Genomic DNA, 19527 nt, shown 5'->3' with positions numbered 1-19527 from the left:
CCCCATATTTCTTTCTATTATTCAGTGTTAGTCTTTGTTTTCCTCATGTCTTGGTTATAATCACCTCTAACCTTGCCTATAAAATGTGTGCTCTTTCACCTTGTGAAACCCATTATACTTAGCAGGTGCAGTAGCATTGCAATTGTTAATTACAATACCATTGCTAACGTTGTTGTTGTTGTTAGGTGCCATCGAGCTGGTTCCGAATCATAGCTGCCCCATGTACAACAGAAGGAAACACTGCCCGGTCCTGCGCCATCCTCCCAATTGTTGCTATACTTGAGCCCATCATTGCAGCTACAGTGTCAGTCCATTTCGTTGAGGGTCTTCTTCTCTTTTGCTGACCCTTTACTTTACCTAGCATGATGTCCTTCTACAGGGGCTGGGCCCTCCTGATAACATGTCCAAAGTATATGAGATGAAGTTTCGCCATCCTTTTCCAAGACAGATTTGTTCATTCTTCTGGCACTCCATGGTATATTCATTATTCTTTCCTAACACCATAATTCAAAGGCATCAATTCTTCTTTGTCTTCTTTATTCACTGTCTAGCTTTCATATGCATATGAGGTGATTGAAAATACCATGGCTTGGGTCAGGAGCACCTGAAACTGACATCTTTGCTTTTGAACACTTTAAAGAGGTCTTTTGTAGCAGATTTGCCCAGTGCAATGTGTGGTTTGATTACTTGACTGCTGCTTCCATGGGCATGGATTGTGGATCCAAGTAAAATGAAATCCTTGACATTGCTAATAACCCCCTTTAATTTTATTGTCCTTTTACTTTTTAAGTGTGTGCTCCATATATTGACTTTTATTTTTACAGAGACCCTTAGTGTGGGAAAGGAGGGAGGGAGGGCGGGCCAGGCAGGACCACCCCTGTCAACACTGAAGTCTACTGAGGTTAGAGAACTTGCCCAGGACCTCTCTGTAATCATAAAGGAGTTGACATCTGGATTTTCTTGCTCAGGACTTTTTCCAGTATACTGAAAGTCAGAGTCAAGCTCTGCTTGTACTCCTCTGCTGTTCACTAATGGACTGTTGATTTCAGGTTACTTAGTAAATTTGCAGCTCTCAGATTATGTGATGCGACTATATGGATTAAGCCTGCTTTTCATAGTTTAGGAGAGTTAGACTTAATTTCTTTGTATCTCCTACCTTGTATATGCCTTGTTATACTCAATAATACATTCCTAGTTACAAAAGGGAAGGAACTAGTTTTTATCTCCACACTAGTCTTTTCTGCCTCTTCTTCCTGTGCCCCTGTATCTTTAGGTCCTTAGTGGGATGTGGTACTGGGAGGAGGCTGCTCCACTCACATGATAAATAGGGCCATTTATCCCAGATATGCTTGGTATGGCCTCCTGGTCGACCTTGCAGAGGCTAGAAGTTTGAATTCAGGTTGCCAGCTCCAGGGGAAGACTTCTTCTGTTGGCTCTAGGGGAAGGTCCTTCTTATCAGTCTTCCCTCGTCAAGGAGCTTCTCAGTGCAGGGACCCCGGATTCAATGACGTGCTATTCTCCTGGCTCTTGTTTCTTGGTAGTATGAGGTACCCCTGTCTCTCTGCTTGCTTTTCTCTTTTATATCTCAAAAAAGATTGACTTAAGATACAACCTAATTTTGTAGGTTGAGTCCTGTCTCATTAACATAACTATCACTGATCCCACCTCATTAACATCATAGAGATAGGATTTACAACACATAGGAAAATTATATCAGATGACAAAATGGTGGACAGTCACACAGTACTGGGAATCATGGACTAGCCAAGTTGACACATATTTTTGCGGGGACACAGTTCAATCCATAACAGCAGGTTTCAAGTATCTTGGACAACTTTTTAAATTCTGATGTTTGCAAACTTTCCTACCCCTCCCTAGTGAGGAAAAAAAATTGCAAATCTGTAAGCTTCTTTGCAATTCTAAGAGTATCTTAAGTCATAAACTTCAGCAGGAACACATCTTCAGAGGAGTTTGTTGAAGAGATATAATTAAAAATCTTGCCTAGGATAATGCCCCAAATTTCCTGCGCCTGCTTAATCTAATTATAAGTGGAACTGACTCAATGACTAAACTACTACTTCTAGTTTTATACGGACATGAATAGATGAATGTATTTTCCATGGATAGGAAATATGTTCCCAATTGGGATGCCTTCAAGAATGACTGGTCTTTGCTGTCTTTGACTTCTTGTTTTTTGTTTTGTTTGTTTTTTGGTGGGGGGTGGCAGTTACCGGAAGATTTCTGGGGATACTTGTAGTGGTGGAGATGTTGAAGCGCGACTGGAAGGAGAGCTGGTCCCCTGTCCCCTAGCAGGTAAGAGAGGTTGTTTCTTCCTTTTGACTCTTCAGATGTCATCGAAGCATTATCATGCTTTCACCCAAGTCCAGGCTGGTTGCTCTTCTAACTTAATGGAAAAAAATAACGGAAAATTATAAGCATCACAGCACTCCCTTTTTCCCTGAAGCCTAGTATTCAAACTAAATTTAAATATAGCCTTAAACCTTTATAGGAATAGCAAATGTTTTATGTCAGCTCAATTTTTTTGAGGAAAATCCCTTTGTTGATTGAAAAACATTCATTTAACATCTGTCGCGTGCTTGGGACTAGGTCCTGGGGGTTGCTAAAGGTCTGTTGCATGGTCCTTGATCTGTTTCTCAGAGTTGAATGTGAAGAGGCTTGTGGCTTCTTAGCAAGTAGCTAAGTGGTCTGTCTGAATTTTATAATAATAATAACTGATATTTTAGTGGAATTTCACAGATTTTATTGTACTTTTACATGTGTTGCCAATTTAATCCTTTTAACAACCCAGTGAAGCAGACATTATTATCAGCTCCGATTTTTTTATGCTATGAAGAAATGTGTTTGGAGGAGAGGGTTAAACAAGTTACTTAAGGTCACACATCTGGTAAGTGACAAAGTTAAAATTTAGATTCTAAGCCCAAGCTCTTAGTTGGATACTATCCAAATGGCAAATAACTGTCATTTCCATTAGTTTAGATTGTCATTATGCTGGCTAATTAAGAAACAAAGATCTCTGGAGTGAATGCACATTATAAAAGGGGCAGTTGGTTGTGGTGGTAGCTAGTGCCTTTTAAGTGAAATGAGACCAGAAGAAAAGAAGGCAAACTTATCTTTACTAAAAATTTCAGGTGGGTTTATGGTTCGATGCATAATCTATACTGAAGCCTTGAAAAAGGCAGTAAGGCTTGGCGATCTGCTTCAGAAGGGTCACAGCCATGAATACCCTACTCTGAAACAGATGGGTTCTCCATGAGTCAGAGTTGACTAGATGGCACCTGGTTGGTTGGTTGTTTTTTTAAATGTTGATTCATTGAATGTATGGAATGGGGGCCGGGGGAGCCAAAAAACAAAAAACTAATCCAGGCATGCAGCAGAGGAATTCAGATCTGCATCGGGTCCCATATACAGCATCTTGTCAAAATGGCTGCTTTACAAATGGAGGCTGGTGTGTTCCAAAACGCGTTTTAAGATGATTTAGTAGTGATGTATCATGTTGAGGCATTTGAATATGGGCATGAAATTCCGGTAACTAAAAAATTTTTAAACTCTTAGCATCTTTTCCTCCCTCACCGTTTCTAGTTCTTATTTGTTTAGAGCTTCTCTGTTTCCTCTGAGCGTTTCCTCCTACTTATACCTGTCAGCAGGTGAGCTATGGGTGCCGACTTCCATTAGGCCAAGGTGCTGTCTAATGGAACAGCCACAAGTGCCAAATGAATCATGAAAGCAGTGCATCGTTCTTGCAGGAGGGCAGACCAGCCCTCTCATTTGCTCGCCAGCTTTTCCTGGTGTTTTTCATGCTAAGCTCGTTAGTCCCTTAATTTAATCTTCCATCATTACCAGAGTAATGAACATACCTCACTGTGGAGACTTAAAAAAAACACAGCTTCAGCACATTCCTACAAATGAGCAGGTAATATTCAATATTCCCCTCATAAGAGCTATTATAGATGAGGACTTGGGTTAGTAGTGTTTGACTGGTTCCTCTTCAGAGGCTGGAGTATGTACTTTTGTAATAAGTATTTCTGAAGATAATTCAGCTAGGGACAAAACAGTTTGTTTAAGGCAGTCAAAACTGGCAGGAAAGCTATTGTCTTCTCTGATAGGAGAAGATAGAACGGGAATGAAGTGAAAAAATCTCATTTGCAGCATGGGCCACCCCCTAAATGTTAAAAAAAAAAAAAAGCGTGGCATAGAAGGATGGGATGCAGCAAGAAAGAAAAAGATGGTTTGGTAGGACTAATGGGAACCATAACATCTTTGCAAAGATGAGGTAATACAGGCATATGGAAGGATTCTTAAAATGCAGTCATTTTTCTTCCATAATGATTATTGTAATAACACAGATTTCCAGGCTGTGCTCATGTATGGCCAGGGTTGGCCAAGACACCTGTTCCTTTTCTAGATTGCACTTTACATACTATGTCATTGAGTTGGTTCCCCCTCGTGGTGACCCCATTTGTGTCAGAGCTGAACTGTGGTCCGTAAGGTTTTCAATGGCTGATTTTTTGGAAATAGATTGCCAGATCTTTCTTCCAGGTGCCTCTGGATGGTTTTGAACCACCAACCTTTTGTTTAGCAGCTGAGTGCATTAACTGTACCACCCAGCGACTCCACTGTAGGCCTCATCCTAAGGCAAGTATTTCTGGACTTAGGCTCTACTGTAGGGCATTAGTTTGTTAGAGGAAGAAGCCAAAACAACAGATCAGGTCTGTAGATGCTGGTTGAGAGAGATGTTGGGTGAGAGGCTTGCTGCTCTGATGCATTCTCTCTGCGATTCATCGAAGCAGCTTCTTTGAGAGTTCTTCATTTTGATGCCGTTTAAAGGCTCGGCAGCTTTCCAGTGCCCTGCATCTTGACTGCCCCCCTCTCTGGGAATTACAGTGGGAAGTCTTCCTTGAAAACTAACAGAGACGATTAGTTATCATGTGGTGGTAGCTTAGATCCTTTTGAAGTGAAGTGAGACCAGAGGAAGAGAAAGCAAATCTTTACTAAAAATTTCAGGTGGACTTACGTTTTGATGCATTATCTATGATGAAGCCTTTATAAGGCAGGTGGCTAGGATGTGTTGAGTCATCCAATGTATAGATTAAGGGCGGGGAGGTGGGGTGGAAATCAAACTAATCCAGGCATGCAGCAAAGAGATTAAGATCTGCATCTTGTTCCATATGCAACATCTTGTCAAAATGTATGCTTTGGAAATGGATACTGGCGTGATGCTCTTCTCCGCTCCCTTGGAAGAATCTGAATGTTTTCCAGGCTATTCCCTAAGTAAAAGAGCAAGAACAAGAGTTTAGTTGTGTGACGTTAGATAAGTCTTTTAAGATTCTGGGACTCTATACATTTTTAGAAACGGCAACAAATTATTCTGTGTCACAGGAACCAACCAACATATGTAGTGGTTAAAACATAGACTCTGGATCCAGACTGCCTGAGTTCAAATCTAGGTTTTGCCACTTACTAGCTGTGTGACGTTGGGTGACTTACTTAACCTCTCTGGCCTCACTTTTCTCATGTGTAATAGTTTCTGCATCATACAGTTGTTATGAGGATTAAACAGTGCCTTGTACATAGTAAGTACACTGTGTAAGTACAGTCTGCTCTACGTATCTTCGAATTCCGCATCCCTGGATTCAGCCAACTGCAGATCAAAAATATTTGGGGGAAGAAAAAGACAGTTCCAAAAAGCAAAACTTGAGATTGCTGTGCGCCAAGCACTACGCTGAATCCACACGGATGAAATGATATGTAGGCGTACCCTGCTGCAGCCTCCTCCATTTCTCAGATCCTCAGTCTCTCTCCCCGACTGGTTGTTTGAGCATCGTTCTCCTCTAGTCTTGTCATTGTTCCCTAAACAATACTGTATAACAACTATTTACACAGCATTTACATTGTATTAGGTATTCTAAGTAATCCAGAGATGATTTAAAGTGTACTAGAGGATGTGCATAGGTTATATATTTTATATAAGGTACTTGAGCATCTGAGGATTTTGGTATCCTGGGGGGTCGTGGAACCAATCCCCTGTGGTTACTGAGGGACAACTGTATTTGTTAAATAGAACTAGGATCTTTAGTATCTTTATGAAGATTATATTTGTAAAACATTTTCTAAGTAGTCAAGAACAAATGTAGTACTACTGTATTGAAAATCTGATGTTGATATAATTGCCATATGTCATTGTGAACAATATTGGATAAGCGATCAAATAGATTAGAAGACTTCATTACAAGTCTTCAGGGACTATATGGTCTCTAGTCAACAAGGTAGACCACGGTGTGGAAAGGAATGGATTATGGTGCTACAGGTGCAGTCCTAAGATGAGGGAGAACATGCTGATTGGCGTGCTTATTTTGCAACAAGTGTGACTCTGAAGACGTTTAGGCCTAGGTCAGAAGTTTGGATGTTGGAGCATGCCTACTGGGGGATCTAGATAAAAAAATGTAACTAGTGAAACATTATACAGAGGAGCACTAGACTGAGATCCACAGAAGTTTGAGTAACTTGCCCAAGAAATGGGATTCCATTACAGGTCTCTTAATTCTTGATTCCTATGATTGTTCACTTGGTCCATGAGCTGAGCCAATGGGTCTAAGATTTATGTGTGAGGAAAAATAGATCAGAAATGCCAGGACCCTGTAAGTACGTCTGGGTCCAATCTCCCTGTTGTCTGTTTGTCTGCACAGAGGAGAATGAGTTCATCCTGTATGCCACGCGAAAGTCCATCCACCGCTATGACTTAGCCTCAGGAGCCATCGAGGAGTTGCCTCTCACAGGCTTGCGGGCAGTGGTGGCCCTGGACTTTGACTATGAGCACAACTGCTTGTACTGGTCTGACCTGGCCTTGGACATCATCCAGGTGAGTCATCCCTTGGTCTGGTCCGGAGGTCTGTGCCTTCTGACCGCCGTCCTGAGTATCTGGTCCTGATAAACGTCATTCAGAATGACCTAAGGAAAGGCTTAACTAGAGATATATAAATTGTGACTCATCACGAGGCCCACTGATGCAGCTTTTCAGTTTCCTGTCTTCATGTTTTTCTTTCTCTCTCTAACTCTGTCCGTGTAGCAAGGACAAAGGAAGACCTGTCTTCTGCTGTCTAGTAACCTGTGTTCATGATGGTAGTGAAGAGTGATGGAAATGGTTAAATTCTGTTTTGTTATTCTGCTTTAAACAGGAAACCATAATACATTTTAGAAATGCTTTTATTTAAAACCGGCTTCATTTATCCGGAAACTTACTAATATGAAACTGCCAGATAAGCCAGTTAAATAAAGCGTAACCATGCAGGGGACTGATTTGACAGGAAGTCATTTGAGTGCTTCACAGCATTATTATTCCTTTTCTCTCTTTAGCGCCTCTGCTTGAATGGGAGTACGGGGCAAGAGGTGATCATCAATTCCGGCCTGCAGACAGTAGAAGCTTTGGCTTTTGAACCCCTCAGCCAGTTGCTTTACTGGGTGGATGCTGGCTTTAAAAAGATTGAGGTATGTGCACTCCTATGCTGTCCTTAATGAAGAAGAAAAATGGAGCACTTGGGCTTTAAACTAGATTTGACACAGACGCAATAGCCGGTGTATCAGATTGTTCTGGAAATTCTCAGCGAATTCCCAGAGAATGAACTGGCTGAGCCTCTGGAGAAGGGAGGAAGGGGGCATAGTCTCAGAATGATTGCTCATGGCCGAGAAGGTCCCTCATGAGAACCAACTAAAAAACCAAACCCACTGCCGTTAAGTTGATACCGACTCATAGCGACCCTGTAGGACAGAGTAGAGCTGTCCCATAGGGTTTCTGAGGCTGTAAATCTTTACAGAAGCAGACTGCCACATTTTTCTCCCCACGGAGCGGCTGGTGGGTCCCACATGAGAACGGGATGCCCAAATCCATCAAACAGCTTTCATTTAGATATCTGGAAGATTATTTTTTTTGGATAGTAGAAGCATAGAGTAATAAAAGTAACGATAATAATACCATAGTATTGCGATCCATAAAATTTATACATAATACCATTGTATTATAATGCTGTAACAATAATACTAAAGTATTATTAAAATGCTATAGCAATAATACTATAGTATTGTTATAGTCTATTAGAGTAATAATGACATTATTGTCATCATTACTATTAATGATGATGATGGGCACTTACGTGCTCAAGCCCAGCTGGGTCCACTTTACATGAATTATCTGATTCACTCTTCACAACAGCCCTGTGAGGTAGGTACTCTTATTATTCCTACTTCACTTATATGGAACTTAGCTACCTGGTAACCACTTATCCCTTGTATCCCTAAGGTAACATGAGGGTAACAAATGGCCTCTAAACCCCCAAAATTATTGTCTCAAGTAATATAGGTATATTTCTGCAAGTTACTGTGGAGGCCCTGAGGCACTGCCTCAGCACTGCCTCTTCTACTGGCCCTATGTGGAGATATGGCATGCTGGGCTAAGTGGAAAGCATATATAAGAAGCAAGGAGACACAGAGAGCCAAGAGAAGTTGCAAGACCAAAGACACAAACTTGAGAGATGGACCTGGGTTCAGTCTATTCTTTGCTAGCTTTGTGACTTCAGACAAATTCCTTATCCTCGCTCAGCTTCAGTTTCTTTGTCTGTAAAGTGAAGATCATTTATTCACTCATTCAACAAGTGCCTTTTGAATGAATGCATACCGTGTGCTAAGTATGGTTTTAGGTTTTGATGATACAGCAGTAGGCAAGACAGACGAGTTCCTGCTCTGTTAGAGTTAGGTTTTAGTGGGCAAAGCAAGGTAATAAATGAACACATTGGTTCTGTTGGTGATAAGTGCTGCAGAAACCGAACATAGGTTAATGTGATCATGTGATTGGTGAGTGGGGGCAACATAGAAAAGGCGGCCACACCTTGAGGATGTGATGTCCTGATGAGCCCTGATGAGGAGATGATAGTAATAGTGTTCACCTCATGCCGTTGAAAGAAGTAAGTAAAAAGGTGCACAGTCCTGGCACTTACTGAATGTGCGTAGGTGGTCTTGTTATTGCTATTTCTCTCCTTTGAGTGTGACCACCGAAGCATAAATCCCTACCCTCTCACAGACTTGTGATGAGACAAGTTACAATTCATGTACTGTTTGTACAAAATAGTGTAAGATGAGTCAACAACAAGTCTTATGGATACTTATTGGTTAGGGTGGGTTGGAAGAGTTAGTGAAGGAGGTGGGCCTAGAGGTAAGTTTTGAAGGGAAGAATAAGATTTGATTAGAGAGTGCAGTGGGGAAGGCAGGCTAGGCACAGGGCTATGGCAGATGCAAACAGCAGACAGTATGCACCAGATGTAGAGTAGCAGGAGGAAACCAGCCTAGCTGAAGTTGTGGGAGAAGAGGATGGAGAGAGATGTGGGGCCAGTCTGTGGAGACTCTGAACTGCAAGGCTGTGACTTGCAGGACCTACTCTGTAGAAGGTGTAGCTCCATTGGTGGCTCTTTAGCATGGACTAACATGGGCGGGCTAAATAAGTAAACACTTAATTTAGCGCTTACTTTGTACAGAAGAGGCCTCGTGGCGCAGTGGATGAAGTGCTTGGCTGCTAACCGAGAGATCGGTGATTTGAACCCACTAGCCGCTCTGCGGGAGAAAGGTGCGGCAGTCTGCTTCCATAAAGCTTTACAGCCTTGGAACCTAAGACTTAAAGACACAAACAGACAAACTCAAAGGATGGAAAAAAATATATCAAGCAAACTACAGTCAAAAAGAGCAGGAGTGGCAACGTTTATCTCTGACAAAATAGACTTCAAAGTAAAATCCACCACAAAGGATAAGGAAGGACACTATATAATGATTAAAGGGTCAGTATACCAGGAGGATATAACCATGATAAATATTTACACACCCAATGACACGGCTCCAAAATACATAAAACAAACTCTTAACAGCACTGAAAAGAGAGAGAGACAGCTCCATGATAGTAGTAGGAGACTTCAACACACCACCTTTGGTGAAGGACAGAACATCCAGAAAGAAGCCCCATAAAGATGTGGAAGATCTAAATGCCGCAGTCAACCAACTTGATCTCCTAGACATATACAGGACACTTCACCCAATAGCAGCCAAGTATACTTTCCTTTCCAGTGCATATGGAACATTCTTCAGAATAGACCACATATTAAGCCTTAAAAGAATTCAAAGCATTGAAATATTACAAAGCATCTTATGTGACCATAAAGCCATAAGAGTAGAAATCAATAACAGAAAAAGCAAGGAAAAAAAAATCAAACACATGGAAACTGAACATGTTGCTCAAAAACTACTGGGTTATAGAAGAAATTAAGGACGGAATAAAGAAATTCACAGAATCAAGCGAGAACAAAAACACATCCTACCGGAACCTTTGAGACACAGCAAAAGCAGTGCTCAGAGGTCAGTTTATAGCAATAAATGCACACATCCAAAAAGAAGAAAGGACCAAAATCAAAACATTACCTCTACAACTCGAGCAAATAGAGAGCAGTAAAAGAAGCCTTTGGGCACCAGAAGGAAGAGAGCAGAATTAAATGAAATAGAAAATAGAAAAACAATTGAAATAGTTAACAAGAAGCTAGTTCTTTGAGAAGATCAACAAAATCGATAAACCATTGACCAACCTGACAAAAGAAAAACAGGAGAGAAAGCAAATATCCTGAATAAGAAATGAGATGGGCAGTATCACAACAGACCCAACTAAAATTAAAAGAATTGTAACAGAATACTATGAAAAATTGTATTGTAACAAATTTGAAAACCTAGAGGAAATGGACAAATTTCTAGAAACACACTACTTACCTACACTAACACAAACAGAGGTAGAATGAGTAAATAAACCTACAACAAAAGAAGAGATTGAAAAGGTAATTAAAAAATTCCCAACAAAAAAAAGTCCTAGCCCTGATGGTTTCACTGGAGAATTCTATGAAACTTACCGAGAAGAGTTAACACAGTACTACTGAAAGTATTTCAGAGCATAAAAAAGGATAGAATACTCCCAAACTCATTCTATGAAGCCAGCATAACCCTGATACCAAAACCAGGTAAAGATACCACAAAAAAAGAAAATTACAGACTAATGTCCCTCATGAACATAGACGCAAAAATCCTCAACAAAATTCTAGCCAATAGAATTGAACAACATAACAAAAAATTAATTCACCATGATCAAGTGGGATTCATACCAGGTATGCAGGGATGGTTCAACATTTTAGAAAAACAATCAATGTAATCCATCACATAAATAAAACAAAAGATAAGAACCACATGATCTTATCAGTCGATGCAGAAAAGGCATTTGACAAAGTCCGACACCCATTCATGATAAAAACACTCAAAAAAATAGGAGTAGAAGGGAAATTCCTCAATATAATTAAGGGCATTTCTATAAAGCCAACAGTCAACATCATCCTAAATGGAGAGAGTCTGAAAGCATTCTCCTTGAGAACGGGAACCAGACAAGGATGCCCTTTATCACCACTCTATTCAACATTATGCTGGAGGCCCTAGACAGAGCAGTTAGGCTAGAAAAAGAAATAAAGAGCATCCAAATTGGTATGGAAGAAGTCAGAGTATCTCTGTTTGCAGATGATATGATCTTATACACAGAAAAGCCCAAAGATTCCACAAGAAAATACTGGAACTAATAGAAGATTTCAGCAAAGTATCAGGATACAAGATAAGCATACAAAAATCAGTTGGATTCCTCTACACCAACAAAGAGAACTTGAAAGAGGAAATCACCAAATCAATATCATTTACAGTAGCCCCCAAGAAGATAAAATATTTAGGTATAAATCTAAGCAGAGCCATAAAAGACCTATACAAAGAAAACTACAAGACACTACTGCAAGAAACCAGAAGAGACCTACATAAGTGGAAAAACATACCTTGCTCATGGATAGGAAGACTCAACATTGTGAAAATGTCAGTTCTACCCAAAGCTATCTAAGGATGCAATGCAAATCCGATCCAAATTCCAACGATATTTTTTAATGAGATGGAGAAACAAATCGCCAACTTCATATGGAAAGAGAAGAGGCCCCAGATAAGTAAAGCATTACTGAAGAAGAAGAACAAAGTGGGAAGCCTCACACTACCTGATTTTAGAACCTATTAAACTGCCACGGTAGTCAGAACAGCCTGGTACGGTACAGCAACAGATGCATAGACCAGTGGAACAGAATTGAGAATACAGACGTAAATTCACCCACCTATGAGCAGTTGATATTTGACAAAGGCCCAAAGTCTGTTAATTGGGGAAAAGACAGTCTCCTTAACAAATGGCATAACTGGATATCCATCTGCAAAAAGCTGAAATAAGACCTATACCTCACACCATGCACAAAAACTAACTCAAAATGGATCAAAGACCTAAATATAAAATCTAAAGCAATAAAGATCATGGAAATAAAAATAGGGACAATGCTAGGAGCTGTAATACATGGCATAACCAGAATACAAACCATAAGTAACAATGCACAAACACCAGAAGAGAAACTAGATAACTGGGAGCTCCTAAAAATGTAACACTTAGGCTCATCAAAAAACTTCACCAGAAGAGTAAAAAGACAGCCTACAGACTGAGGAAAAATTTTTAGCTATGACAAATCCGATCAGCATCTAATTTCTAAAATCTACAAGACACTGCAAAACCTCAACAACAAAAAGACAAACAACCCAATTGAAAAATGGACGAAGTATATGAACAGGCACTTCACCAAAGAAGACATTCAGGTGGTGTACAGACACATGAGGAAATGCTCACGATCATTAGTCATTAGAGAAAAGCAAATCAGAACTATATTCAGATACCATCTCACCCCAACAAGGCTAGCATTAATCCAAAAAACACTAAATAATAAATGTTGGAGAGGTTGTGGAGAGATCCAAACACTTATACACTGTTGGTGGGAATGTAAGATGGTACAGCCACTTTGGAAATCGATTTGTCACTTCCTCAAAAAGCTAGACATAGAAGTACCAAACGGTCCAGCTATCCCACTCCTTGGAATATATCCTAGAGAAATAAGAGCCATCACACGAATAGATACATGCACACCAAAGTTCATTGCAGCAATGTTCATGATAGCAAAAAGATGGAAACAACCTAGGTGCCCATCAACAGACGAATGGGTAAACAAATTACGGTATATTCACACAATGGAATACTACCCAACGATAAAGAACAACGAGGAATCCGTGAAACTTCTGATGACGTGGATGAATCTGGAAGGCATTATGCTGAGTGAATTTAGTCAGTTGCAAAAGGACAAATATTGTATAAGACCACTATTATAAGAACTCAAGAAAAGGTTTAAACACAGAAAAAAACATTCTTTGATGGTTATGAGGCTGGTGAGTGAGGGAGAGGGATATTCACTAGCTAGATAGTAGATAAGAATTATCTTAGGTGAAAGGAAGGACAACACACAGTACAGGGGAAGTCAGCACAACTGGACTAAACCATAAGCTAAGAAGTTTCCTGAATACAACCAAACACTTGAAAGGACAGAGTAGCAGAGGCGGGGATCTGAGGACCATGGTTTCAGCGGACATCTAGGTCAATTGGGATAACAAAGTTTATTAAGAAAATGTTCTGCATCCCATTTTGGTGAGTGTCTTCTGGGGTCTTAAACAAAGCTAGGGAGTGGCTATCTAAGATATATCAGTTGGTCCCAACCCACCTGGAGCAAAGGAGAATGAAGAACACCAAAGACACAAGGAAAATTAGCCCAAGAGACAGAAAGGGTCACATAAACCAGAGACTCCATCAGCCTGAGACCAGAAGAACTAGATGGTGTCTGGCTACCACCATGACCGCCCTGATAAGGGAATACAATAGAGAGTCCCTGAGGGAGCAGGAGAAAAGTGGGGTGCAGAACTCAAATTCTAGTAAAAAGACCAGACTTAGTGGTCTGACTGAGACTGGAGGCACCCCGGAAGACATGGCCCCTGGACTCTCTGTTAGCCCAGAACTGAAACCATTCCTGAAGCCAATTCTTCAGACAAACATTAGACTGGACTATAAGACATAAAATGATATTCGTGAAGAGAGTGCTTCTTAGCTCAAGTAGATACATGAGACTAAATGGGCAACTCCTGTCTGGAGGCGAGATGAGAAGGCAGAAAGGGACAGGAGCTGGTTGAATGGACACGGGAAATCCGGGGTGGAAAGGAGGAGTGTGCTGTCACATTATAGGGAGAGCAACTAGGGTCACATAACAATGTGTGTATAAATTTTTGTATGAGAAACTAACTTGAACTGTAAACTTTAACTTAAAGCACAATTTAAAAAAAAAAAAAAAGATTTACAGCCTTGGAAGCCCTATGTGACAGTTCTACTCTGTCCTATTGAGTAGCTACGAATCGGCATCGACTCTACAGCAGTGAGTTTTAAGGTACGTTGTTAGAAACAATCAGTGGCTCTGAGGGAGAAAGATGTGGCAGTCTGCTTCCTCGGAGATTTATAGCCTTGGCAACCCTATGGGGTTGTTATGCGTTGGAATCAACTTGTCAGCAGTGGGTTGGTTTTGTGCAAATCATCATGCCCCCAACAGTTCCTATGTCAGACCATGTGAAAACCACCACTTGAGCCAGAGGAGGGAACAGTGTGTTCGAATTGGAAATGAGGGAAGATTTCTCAGACATGTCTGGCAGTGGAGTCAGGCGAGTTTAGAGAGCATGTGTCTGTAGGCAGGAGACGAGTGGGAGACTTTTGCAATGTGGACGTTTTAAGGAGCTCAGCTCCATCTTGGCTTTTTCCCTCTTTTTGTCAGGTAGCTAATCCAGATGGCGACTTCCGACTCGCGATCGTCAATTCCTCTGTGCTTGACCGGCCCCGGGCTCTGGTCCTAGTTCCCCAAGAGGGGTGAGTGTGGCCTAGAAAAGGAAATCAGCGTTGTGTCAAATGCTGCAACGGCCAGATACTCATGAAAATGCAAACTGCTGGACAAAAACTCTGTTTCTCATGATTGTGGTTGAAATAATCTATTCACTGAGATTTTTTTTAAACCATAGCTTAGTCCTCTCAGTCAGGTTAACTCCACGCCCGTTTCATTAGCAAGCGTTAGAATCTCTTTAAGCATCCGGATGTCTTGCGTCTGTGGGATGTTTCTCCTGTAAAGGTAATATTAAACAAAGTGTTTCTGTAGGCATGGTCAGTCCTGGTTGGATAGCGGGAGATTCATGCATGACATAAACCTTTAATCCATTCCCAGGATGTCAAAGTTTGTTTTTCTTCCTACCAGTTGGTGTGCACTTGGGCAATTCATAAGTCCTTTTTAATTAACATATTAACAGAAGGAAATATAACTAAGAGGGAGATTCTAGATTAGCCTTTCTACCCCCATCCTCTCCCAGAGCATTTCTGATTGAGCATTACAACAATTTTTTTAAAAGAAAATTATATAAGATATGCACTTTATTAAAAATATTAAAAGAGCACTGAATTTTATGACATGAAGAATATTTGTTCCCTCCTTTCTCACATTTAACCGTTCATACTCACATTTCTTAGGGGTAATCAGTGTTATTACTTTCTTTTGTATTATTCAGAGTTTTTAACAGATTTTCTTTTTACCCACATGCAAGCATATTTCCTTAAAACGCACACATGCACCAAATAGAATGCAAGTGTGTTTATTATTCTGCATCTTTTTTCTTAGAGATAGTTTCATGTGAGTAAATGTAGATTTTTAGCCTTCATAGTGTTCTATTGTATGCAGAATCATTTATCATGTTTTTTTTACAGAGTAATATTTAGGTTACTGTATGTATACTTTTTGCTAGTATAAACAATACTGTGGTGAACATCTTTGTACATTATCTTTGCACAAATTGATTATATCCATAAGATAAATTTCCACCAGATGAGTTTCTGGATCAAGGCATTAAGTGGTTTTAAATATTACAATTATAGATTATAATGATAATTCTGAATTAAGCAGCCTGATTGTTCTGGAGGGGTTCCTTACCTCTTTGGGGTAGCGTTTGAGTTCCCATTTCCCCCATTCTGATGGGATTTGTGTTGTTTCACGGTATTGACCAGGATGATGTTCTGGACTGACTGGGGAGACCTGAAGCCTGGGATTTATCGCAGCAACATGGATGGCTCTGCTGTTCATCGCCTTGTGTCAGAGGATGTGAAGTGGCCCAACGGCATCTCTGTGGACGACCAGTGGATCTACTGGACAGACGCCTACCTGGACTGTATTGAGCGTATCAGCTTCAGTGGCCAGTGGCGCTCAGTAATCCTGGACAACCTCCCACACCCCTACGCCATTGCCGTCTTTAAGGTGAGTGCTCGGGCTGTCAGAGTACGTGAAGAGTGTGTTAAGATTAAGAGTCTGCTCTCTGGGTTTTTGCAGAGATACTTGGCTAACTTCTAGAAAATTGGCTCATTTCTGAATTTGAGATAATTATTTAGATAATTTATTTCAGCATTATCGTTATAATAATTATCTAAACAATAAGTTAATAATTTAGATAATTAGTGAATGAAGGCAGGCAGAGGTGCCAGGGGGCTGGTCTTCTGCTGGTCTCTGCATTTCAAAAGGTTAGAAGTTGACTGAGGTTACTTCACATGGAAATTCCTAGTTGGCCTGTCAGTGTTGGTAACCTCATCTTGGATCCGCTTCACTGTTTCTCGTGAGGTTTGCTCGCTTCCTGCTCCACCTGTATCACCTTTCACTTCTGTTTTGCTTCTAGAGGACAAAATGATTCTCCCCAATACTGGAAAGCAGATTTTCAACTGAGGGGTTGGGGTTAAAGTTTAATGTTTATCAGATAGAGTTTCTTTTGGGCAGCTCCTTCTGTGTTCATATTAGGTGAGATTTGGGTAAAATCACTGACCCTTTCATTTCAGTGAAATCTTGATCAGGCCAATCTTTGGTGTTCACTGCATGGGGGAACTCTTGTCCTTATTGAGGTGGTGGGGATTCAGAATACGGGACCAAAAAGCTGGACTAAAGAGCAAAATTTTTTTTTAGAATGAAATCTACTGGGATGACTGGTCACAGCTCAGCATATTCCGAGCTTCCAAATACAGTGGGTCCCAGATGGAGATTCTGGCAAGCCAGCTCACTGGGCTGATGGACATGAAGATTTTCTACAAGGGAAAGACCACTGGTAAGGCAGAGTCACCTCCTTAATGTCTGCAGTCTTAATGTCAGCAAAGGGCTAGGTGTGGGCAATCACTGCCAGAGTAGGATCTGCAGCCAGCATCTTTGTTGTCACAACAACATGTACATTATTTAATTTCTTCTTAATGACATCTTAATTTCTTTTCCAATGATACACAAACAGCTGGAAGACAGCGTGTTTTTGCTTGCCTAGAGTGTTGGTGCTTGGTGGGTAATTACAACCGCCTCCTGCCTTGGTCCCTTCTTGATTATTGGTGTGGCTTCTGCTGCAGCTGGGAGAGCCCCAGCGTGTGGTTAATCCTTGCCTGGCACACTTACAGTATGTGACACTGTGGCTGTGCTGGGTGCTTTAACAGCTGTTACTTCCCGACAGGACTCGGTTCTCATCTCTGGTTGCCCAGATGACATGTCTGTTAACCTGACATGTATTTATGTGGTGATTTAATGAACTTATCCCCACCATAAAACCCTAAACCCCACAAAGGCGGAGAATGTGTCTTTTTTGGCTCACTAAATTTTACCGGTGCCTAGCACTTAGTAAGGCTGTTGGTGGTTCAATGGTAGAATTCACCTTCCTCGTGGGAGACCCAGGTTCGATTCCTGGCCAGTGCAGCTTATACACAGCCGCACCCATCTGTCAGTGGAGGCTTGCATGTTGCTATGATGCTGAACAGGTTTCAGCGGAGCTTCCAGACTAAGAAGGACTAGGAAGGAAGGCTAGGCAATCTACTCCCAAAAATCAGCCAATGAAAACCTTATGGATGACAACCCTCTGATCCGCAGCCAATCATGGGAATGGTGCAAGACCGGGCAGTGTTTTATTTTATTGTGCATGGGGTTGCCATGAGCTGGGGGCCAACTTAACAACATAACAACAAGCAATTAATCACTCTCCCTACAAAAAAAACAAACCACTTGTCTGTTGAATTGATTCCAGCTCATAGCAACCTTATAGCACAGAGTAGAGCTGCCCTATAGGGTTTCCAAGGCTGTAATCTTTATGGAAACAGACTGCTATGTCTTTCTCCTGCAGAGCAGCTGATGGGTTTGAACTGAAGATCTTTAGGTTGGCAGCTGAGTGCTTTAGCCACTGTGCCACCAGAACCCCTCCTAATTAGCACCTAGTAGCTGTTCAATACATGTTTGTTGAAAGAAGGGATGAAAAGGAAGGGGAAAAGTGGCAGGTGGGTATAGATAGTAGCTGTCTTAAAGATCTGTTGTGTGAATCCGCAAGAATTCCTGGGAGCCTTTGACCTGCTGTTTGTGGAGTCCTAGACTATTCAGTAGGAAGTCTTCCTTACTCCGTTTTTCACCTTTGTTTACCTCCCAACCATACTGTTGATTCTAGAGGAGAGAGATCAGGGTTCTCTCAAGAAGAATAGTCCCTTTAAGAAGTGCCCTCTTCTAATCTCTAAAATCTACAAGATACTACAAAACCTCAACAACAAAAAGACAAATAACCTAATTGAAAAATGGACAAAGGATATGAACAGGCACTTCACTAAAGAAGACATTCAGGTGGCTACCAGATACATGAGGAAATGCTCACGATCATTGGCCATGAGAGAAGTGCAAATCAAAACTACAATGAGATACCATCTTACCCCAACAACGCTAGCGTTAATCAGAAAAACAGAAAATAATGAATATAGGAGAGGTCGTGAAGAGACTAGAATACTTATACACTGTTGGCACGAATGTAAAATGGTACAACCACTTCGGAAATCAATTTGACGCTTCCTTAAAGAGCTAGAAATAGAAGTACCATAGGATCCAGCAATCCTACTCCTTGGAATATATCCTAGAGAAATAAAAGCTGTCACAGGAATAGATATATGCACGCCCATTTTCATTGCAGCACTGTTCACAATAGCAAAAAGATGAAAGCAACCTAGGTGCCCATCAATGGACAAATGGGTCAACAAATTATGGTATATTCACACAATGGAATACTATGCAACGATAACACCATGAATTTGCGAAACATCTCATAACATGGATGAATCTGGAAGGCATTATGCTGAGTGAAATTAGTCAGTTGCAAAAGAACCAATATTGTATGAGACCACTATTGTAAGAACTCAAAAAAAGTTTTAAACACAGAAGAAAACATTCTTTGATGGTTATGAGGGTGGAGAGGGAGGCAGAGGGTTATTCAGTAACTAGATAGTAGGTAAGAGTTGTCTTAGGTGAAGGGAAGGACAATACACAATACAGGGAAAATCAGCGCAACTGGACTAAACCAAAAGCTAAGAAGTTTCCTGAATACAACCAAACACTTTGAGGGACAGTGTAGCAGGGGCAGGGATCTGGGGACCGTGGTTTCAGGGGACATCTAGGTCAATTGGCATAAGAAAGTTTATTAAGAAAATGT

At 40.9% G+C, this 19527-nt stretch overlaps 1 protein-coding gene across 2 annotated transcripts in view; it reads left to right on the top strand.

Annotated features, from left to right (window-relative positions):
- The window catches only part of SORL1 (sortilin related receptor 1), a 222857-nt gene that overhangs the window by 108707 nt on the left and 94623 nt on the right, over nt 1-19527 (top strand). For both annotated transcript variants that reach the window (XM_004389001.2, XM_023742976.1), the window contains exons 16-21: nt 2228-2313; nt 6705-6877; nt 7372-7503; nt 14790-14881; nt 16061-16307; nt 17001-17139. In XM_004389001.2, the coding sequence (XP_004389058.1) occupies nt 2228-2313; nt 6705-6877; nt 7372-7503; nt 14790-14881; nt 16061-16307; nt 17001-17139 (869 nt within the window). The remainder of the gene's footprint in view (nt 1-2227; nt 2314-6704; nt 6878-7371; nt 7504-14789; nt 14882-16060; nt 16308-17000; nt 17140-19527) is intronic.

This window comes from Trichechus manatus, unplaced genomic scaffold (assembly GCF_000243295.1).
Source record: "Trichechus manatus latirostris isolate Lorelei unplaced genomic scaffold, TriManLat1.0 scaffold00227, whole genome shotgun sequence".
Taxonomy (NCBI): domain Eukaryota; kingdom Metazoa; phylum Chordata; class Mammalia; order Sirenia; family Trichechidae; genus Trichechus; species Trichechus manatus.
Note: the sequence above shows the minus strand (reverse complement) of the source record. Positions and strands in the feature narration are given on the sequence as shown.